The 7,152-nt window shown below is 41.7% G+C and overlaps 1 protein-coding gene across 1 annotated transcript in view; it reads left to right on the top strand.

Annotated features, from left to right (window-relative positions):
• DDX10 (DEAD-box helicase 10) overlaps positions 1–6,046 on the top strand; it is a 356,705-nt gene extending 350,659 nt beyond the window's left edge. The window contains exon 19 of the mRNA XM_025214105.1: positions 5,305–6,046. Within this exon, the coding sequence (XP_025069890.1) occupies positions 5,305–5,485 (181 nt within the window). The 3' untranslated portion in view covers positions 5,486–6,046. The remainder of the gene's footprint in view (positions 1–5,304) is intronic.
• The last annotated feature ends 1,106 nt before the right edge of the window (positions 6,047–7,152 follow it).

Here is a 7,152-nt window from a genome sequence, read left to right as displayed (position 1 = left end):
GTGGGGGATGTGCCCCCCCAAAACTCGCTGCAACCCCCCCATAGCTGGTTTGGCTCACGCCGCTTGTCCGGAGGCAGTGCAGTGGCTCAGTCTCACGCTGGCCCCACACCAGCTGGGGGAGCAGTGGGGTGGGGGCATAGCCTTGACTCCTACCACCTTCTGCCTTCCATCCAGCACAGCCCTGGCCCTGCCTCTGCCTGCCCTGCGCAGATCATGGGCCACACGCCCCCACCGCATGCCCTCCCAGACTAGGTGGCGGGAGCAGCAGCGAGAGCTGCTGGACAAGCCGCCACATGAGCAGGTCCCAGACTGTAGGGGTACAGTGGCGTGAGCCCCCCCCCCCCTGCCTGGGCAGCACTTGCCCCAGCCTGGTTCCCAGTCCCAGCTGGCCGCGCCCATATCCCGTGCCCTGTCAGCCCCAGCCCCAATCCTTCCCTCCCCCATACCCTTTCCCTCCCCCTCCACATACCATAACAGACTTACCAGCTGGAGGCAGCTGTGTCCACCGTTGAGGACTGCTGCCTGTTTAGTCTATGGCTGAATCTCCAAAGTGGCGCAGAATCTTTTCCAAATCGATTTGGAGGCTTCCGGTTCGATTTGAACCTTTTTAATGGGTCTCATGATTCGATTCAGATTTGGAGATTTGACTGCCAAATTGTGCCAAGGCTCCCCCAAATAGAAGTGGCTACTGAAGTTTCGCACAGCCCTAAAAAGCAGTTCCCCATTGCCACAAAATGATGGGAACCTACCACAAGGATAGGTTAGTGCAGCTCATCAGAAGAAGACATATGGTAGTATCCACTAAGTACAGTCCTCTTCACTGCTGACTCTTTTTCAAGTCATGGTGAGTCATGACATTGCATACAGATCACCCAGAATGCCACTGTCAGCCCCTCTGAGCCTGGCACATATGATTAGTGTGGTCGCATAAAAAGCTGGACCAGGATGCCCTGTGTCTCATCTACATATACATTTTTGGAGCATTCCATGACTTGTGACATGAACACCCAATCCAATGATGAGTGAGGGTTAATTATTCCTTTGTGGAAGGTATCCGGAGTCCACATATGTTCTGAACAGTGCTGAGGTGTGGGGTCACCATGGCTTGATATGCTGTTGACTGGTGGGGCCCAGCCCAGTGAACTGCATAGTAAACCACGAGCCTTTGGACTTATATTGTGCATAGTTTGAGCTACATATAAGATGCCAAACTGCTGCTCAAACATGTGCTTAAAGAAGTACCTATGCTAAAACTTGCAGCAATTATTTTTTTTTTAAAAGGTAAATGCATTAATTCTGAATAAATTAAGTGCACAGGTACCATATGCAAATTGATTCTCACTTTCATGCGCTCAGGGAGAACAGAGTCTGACAGTGAGTGTGTGGGGGACGGGGGAGAAGGGGCTGCTAGGGCAAAAAGTTGGGAGGAAGTTGACCCCTCAGATTTATTTTCCCTGCTGTAGCAATGGGAGATAGACAAATTCAATGCAAAGCTCCAATAATTAGATTCTTTACCTGGAAGATAATGGCAAATTTATAGCATTTCCATATATAGAATCTAATTACTGGGGGTAGTCTTTTATTCAAGTAAATACGGTACTTGCTGCTGAAGTGTATGGACTTTGTCAACGTGCCCCATTAACGAAGTACTATAGTCTCTTAGTAACAATGAGCAATGTCTTGACTCAACGTAACCTTCCCACAAAGCCTATGATGAAAATACTTGTTTTGATGTGTTTTGAATTGCATAAAGATTGCAAATATTACCATTCCTTTTTAACTGCTTTGGATAGTTAAGCATTTCACCTAACAAGACCTAAGCCTGCTGGTGGTTAAGACCGCAGTTTCAGCCCTATCTTCTGTATTTATTATAAGCCAGCTGCTTTTATATCTTGTACAAATTCCGCATTGTTTTAATTACTGAGATTGTTTTGAGCTAGCACCCTAGATACAGCATCAGTCAATTATGAATGCAGCCTGGGTTTCAAAGTCCATTCAAATACTGGAAATAATTGGCTGCTTTGCAAAGTAGCTAGAAATATTTGTACTTAATTAGGCTTTAGTCTTGCTGTTTTTAAAGAACCGCCTCCTCCCCCATACACTCTGCTAAGCAAAACCTAACTATGTGAAGCTGCATTCAAAATATACGGAAGGCTATCTGGAAAGAAGACTCTTTTTTGTTTTTGTAAGTAAATTATATGGTCAGTTTATATTCAGTATTTATGTAGTGCCTGTACTCAGAAATAAGACAAGGTCATTGTTCCAAAGAAGTTATAAAATAATATCCATAGTGAACCTCTAAAAGCAACCTAACTTCCTCAAGATTGACAGACCCTAAATCTCAAAAATCTCATGTTACTGTTTTAAAATGTAACAATCGTTATTACAAGCTCTGAAATTATTGTTAACTTACCTGGTGACATGCTATGCTAGCAGAAGAAACTTAGGGTTGCCACTTTGTTTGGATTGAGTAGATATGTGTTTACGCCCTGAGTTTTTCCCCCTCTACCTTTCTTCATTTTAATGAGTAGGCAAAGGTTGACACTTGCAATATCTATTCCCATCGTTTTTACAAGAACAGAACAGGTAGGCAGCACATATGGAGTGTACACCTGCAATTCCAACACAAAGTAAGCAAGTCTAATTTTAGTTTTATCTTGATGGAGAGGCAGACATTTAGGAGCTTTGTGCTTTTTTATATATTTTTTGTTCTAAGATAGGAAAAAAGGAGGACATTGTATTGTTGATCGTTCTCAAGAGGGGCCATTGTTCTGGTCGTGCCTAGCAGTGTGCCGTTTTGAGCTGTCATTTTCATTCTGCGCTCTGCTTCTAAATAGTTTATAACGTACTAATTTTAAGGTCCTTGCAAAGGTAAGATGCTCGTTTAAGGTTTGCATGCTTTGTTGCATCATGCCCTCATTTTAAGCAATTTCGCAGACTATCACTTGTTTCTAGTAGAGCGAATAGTGGAATTAGTGGGAAATTCTTACTTCTCTAAGTAACTTAGAAATATTTTATTATGATCCGTAGTACAATGTGCAGGCCACTCTGTATTTATGCTGAACAGTGGCATTAGTACCAGTTATTTGTGTACTAAAATCTTTGACTTGCACACTGTTCCACATTGTTAACATCTCAAAATATTCTTTTCTTTGAGGTGACCATGGTACAGTGTTTCTCGTTTGTGTAGATAGAGCTGGGAGCACCCTGTCAAGGTCTCCTGATGCTCTCTAAGATCCTTTTTCAAATTTCTGATAACTTTGCTACAGTGTAATCACTGGGGCTGAAATTTTCTGTCAAAACATATTTTGGAAAAGTTCAGCCAAAATGGTTCCTTGTTCTGAGAACTGGACTAAGGGGAAAATAGATAATTAAAAATACTGATGAACTTTTTAACAGCTTTAGCATCCTATGTCTGGCGCAGAGAACAGAAATTTGTTCTGTGGAGGGGGTGGAGAAGATATATGACTGGAGCTGGAGGCTAGAGGGAGGCAGAGAGAAAATAGGGATGTGAAAGGTTCAATGTTTAAACGTTTGAACAATAAGTATATTTATACCGGTAATGCTTTGCTGGTTAATGTTTAGCATGGGACACAGTCTGGCAGGGAAGGGAAGTGGTGCGGTGCCTTAGGAACAGGAAGGCTGCAGGGCAGACAGGAGGGAAGAAGGAGGAGGGGAAGGGAAGGGAAGGGACAAGGGGGGGATTAATACCCGTAGCCTGTGAGCTTAAAGAGGAAAATAGCAGGCAGCCTAATGACTCAGCGGTCAACAGTTAAAAAATTAGCTGCTCGTTCATCGGTCTTCACTCCCTCCCTGTGCACCAGAGGCTGCAGTGGGCTGGGAAAGCTCCTAGCCTGTTGCTGCTGCCCATGGCTTTATGTGGGCTGTGTTGTCTGGCGGGGCTTGCTACCACCTGCTACCACATTTTCCCCCAGTCAAAGGCCCCGGGGAAGTGGTTCCCAGCAGCAGCTGTGTCCAAACTGCTGTATTATTGGTTAACCATTTAACTGATCCGGTCAGAGGAGGTTAAACAGATAATTGTTTAGATGATATTTACATCCCAAAGTGAAATGGGGATTGGCAGCTAATAAAGGAGACTGGAATAGGAAAAAAAAAAAAATGCATAAACTCAGGAGGGATATTAATGACAGGATGGACATCAGCTGTTTTAAAGCAGACCTGCAATGCACATTCACCTTCATCTTGAAATGGAGTTTTTATTGATTTCATAGAATCCAATAGTTTTCTGGAGATCCTTTTAGCATTGCAGATTTGCTCTTGTGTTGTGTGGGAAGTTCTATATGCTGACTCTGGTTAGGTCAGAGAGTATTAGAGAAGTATCATATCCAAGGCTTTATGAAAGTTGCCTTTTTGTCAGTAGGATTTGGGAATCCTTTGGCAGTTGATTGTGACTTTCAGAAGCACAAGAGCAATGTTTGAGTTTCTTGCCTTGAGATTACACTTGCATTCAATTGGGATAAAAAAAAAGTGAATGTTGTATATGGAAATACCTGGAATAGATTATGGTTGGTTGAAGCCAAGGATGGACAATGAAATAAAAATTGGTGGAACTGGACCAAGCTGTTTTGTTTTTAGGTTTAGATCTATATTTTCTATATGTATTTTCTTTATCATTTCTACACTTTATTTTTCCCTTCACTATAAAAGGGTGATGGATTTGAGTTCTGATTGTTTTGGCTGGGGCTTTTGGTCTTCAGTTTTTGTGAAACATAAGAGTCCTGAGCCTCGTAAGTATAATCTCCTATCTAGGAAATGCTCATGTGACTTTTATATTGAAGATGGCTAAAAAACTCTGTATTTGGAAATGTCTATACCTCGTGGCAAAACCTAATAAATAGTTTCCAAGGATGTTTTCACAAATCTTTGTAAACCTGTATCCCTACTCCCAAATGTTGGGAAAGTTTGGGTTCTCTGGAGAACAGTTCTAACTCTGTGCCTTGGGCCCATTTCTAGGTCATATAGTATTTTGAATACCTGCCAAGGCCTTGGCCACTATATAATGTGGCAAGTATTGTATAAAACAAATATTGAAGTCTTGATATACTTTAATCAATTAACTGCTAAATACACACAGAATATCTGCCACCACCACTTCACTTTGAAAGCCGTTCTAATTTAGACATTCAGAGTTCATCTAGCTGTACTGTTCTCCCCTTCTGAATAGTAATTTTATGTTTGCCTCTTATGAGGACATAAATTTGCCTAGTTTAAAATGAATTGTTTGATTATATGATGGTATTGATTATGCAGTTGTTAAAAGGAGTAATTGATTTGTTTCCACAGTGGTCCTGGAGAGAGAAATGGAAGAAGAAAAAGAAGCAGCAAAGTAGCAGCAGAAGAAATGCCAGTGAAAAGAAAAAAGGCTAGACTTAACCATGAGGACTCTTTTGTGCCATTAGATACTGGCCTTTCTTTGGCAGAGGATGAAGAGTTGGTACTACATCTGCTCAACAGTCATAGCTAATTATTTCCAAGTGTTCCCCCCCTTCCCCCGGTCATCTTCACTCTTATGTCAACTGTCTGCACAAAAATCAATATGGTATCAGGGCAGATGGGTACCAGCAGACACTGATAAATGAGTTCTGTGCACAAGAGACCTGCCTCAGATCAGCTAGTAGATTATATACAAGGCTTTCTTCTTTATGGAGTATATACAGAGTGCTTGGTTTTGGGATTATGAAGATTTCTAAGGCTACTTTCCAATCTACATCCCTTGATGACATTTTGTAAAAGCACATTTATAATTGCAAAATCTTCAGGTTTTGAAGGAATTCATTACCTTGTAATTTTTATCTTGCTTAAATACAAATAGCTTAGTGTACTCCAGAATGAACCTTTCTTGACTTTGGCAGGTTTATCTCAAAAATTAAAGAAAGCAGACTAGCGTTATTAAAGAAGATTATTTTTGAAAGCTCAGATAGTGACCAATAAATCAAAATACAAAATAAAATGCAAATGTTTTTTCTTTGTATAATAGCACATTTATTTAAAATCTTTTAATAAAGCTCTGGAAGTTTGGAATAAACTAATTTGTATCTTTTGAGCTTCCTTGTGAAATCAGTTCAGTCTCTGTAGCCAGTTATCATTTCCCTTACAGTTCTCTGTTAGAGCATTCCAGAAAATAATCTAATTCTGCCAAACCATTTTATCAGCTAAAACTATGTATCTTGTGGCTTGATTTCTAATCCCAGATAAGATAGCACATACTATTTCTTTGTAAAATACAGGAACAATATGGTAATAGTCCTCTGAATATCTGAGACCAGAAATAAACCTGCAAGGTTGTGACTAGACGTAATGAGAAGCAGGGTATTTAGCTTTGCATTCTGGCATATTGTTAAGTTACACTCTGCTAAACATTTTGTAATGATCTGCCTCACTTTCCTAAAAAATGTCAAAGATTTCTGGGAGTGATGGAGGACTGGTAGTTCTAGTCTATGGCAGATTTTTATGCATGTTTTCAGCATATGTTCTGCATCCTTACTAGCTACAATTGGGTTCTTCCAGTTTTGGGTTTATCTTAGTAGTGATGTGGCTCGTGTGTGCAAATGCAGCTAAGCGGTAACCACAGGACTCAGATTTTATTGTGATCTGGGATGGCATATTCAGTTGGGTGTGTCAACAGAAAAGTCATCTGCCCTCAGTGTTGCTCATTTATTTGGAACACAGATGTGATGACTTTAAGATTCTCAGCACGCACCATTTATGGATTCTTCTTGAGGTTGTGATTTTGTTGCATCATTGAATGTCTCTGTTTTTGGAGTTCTTTACATGCTGTGAGGGTTGTTATGCATCATTCAGAGCCAGGCCAGTGGAGAGTTTTTAAACCTTCATAGCTGCCATTCACCTGGGAGCACTATAAGATGATGTGCTGGTTGAAGCCTATGGAACCTAATCCAGCCAAGTACAGGTCAGTCGCATCTTATGTGGGGGTTAGGTGCTGAAGTTAGTGTGCAAGGCAAAAATCGGCGAAAATCAGCAAAAATCAGGGTGGGAGGGGGTGCGGGGCTTGAGTTTGCATGCGGCGCTGTTCTTAGAGCTGTGCAGCCGGCAGCAGTGGCGCAGCGCGGGGTGGTGGTGGGGATGGCTGCGTGCCGCCCGGCCACCACCACACTGCTGCTGCTGCCTCCC

Source organism: Alligator sinensis, unplaced genomic scaffold (assembly GCF_000455745.1).
Source record: "Alligator sinensis unplaced genomic scaffold, ASM45574v1 scaffold702_1, whole genome shotgun sequence".
In the NCBI taxonomy this organism is placed as follows: Eukaryota; Metazoa; Chordata; order Crocodylia; family Alligatoridae; genus Alligator; species Alligator sinensis.
Note: the sequence above shows the minus strand (reverse complement) of the source record. Positions and strands in the feature narration are given on the sequence as shown.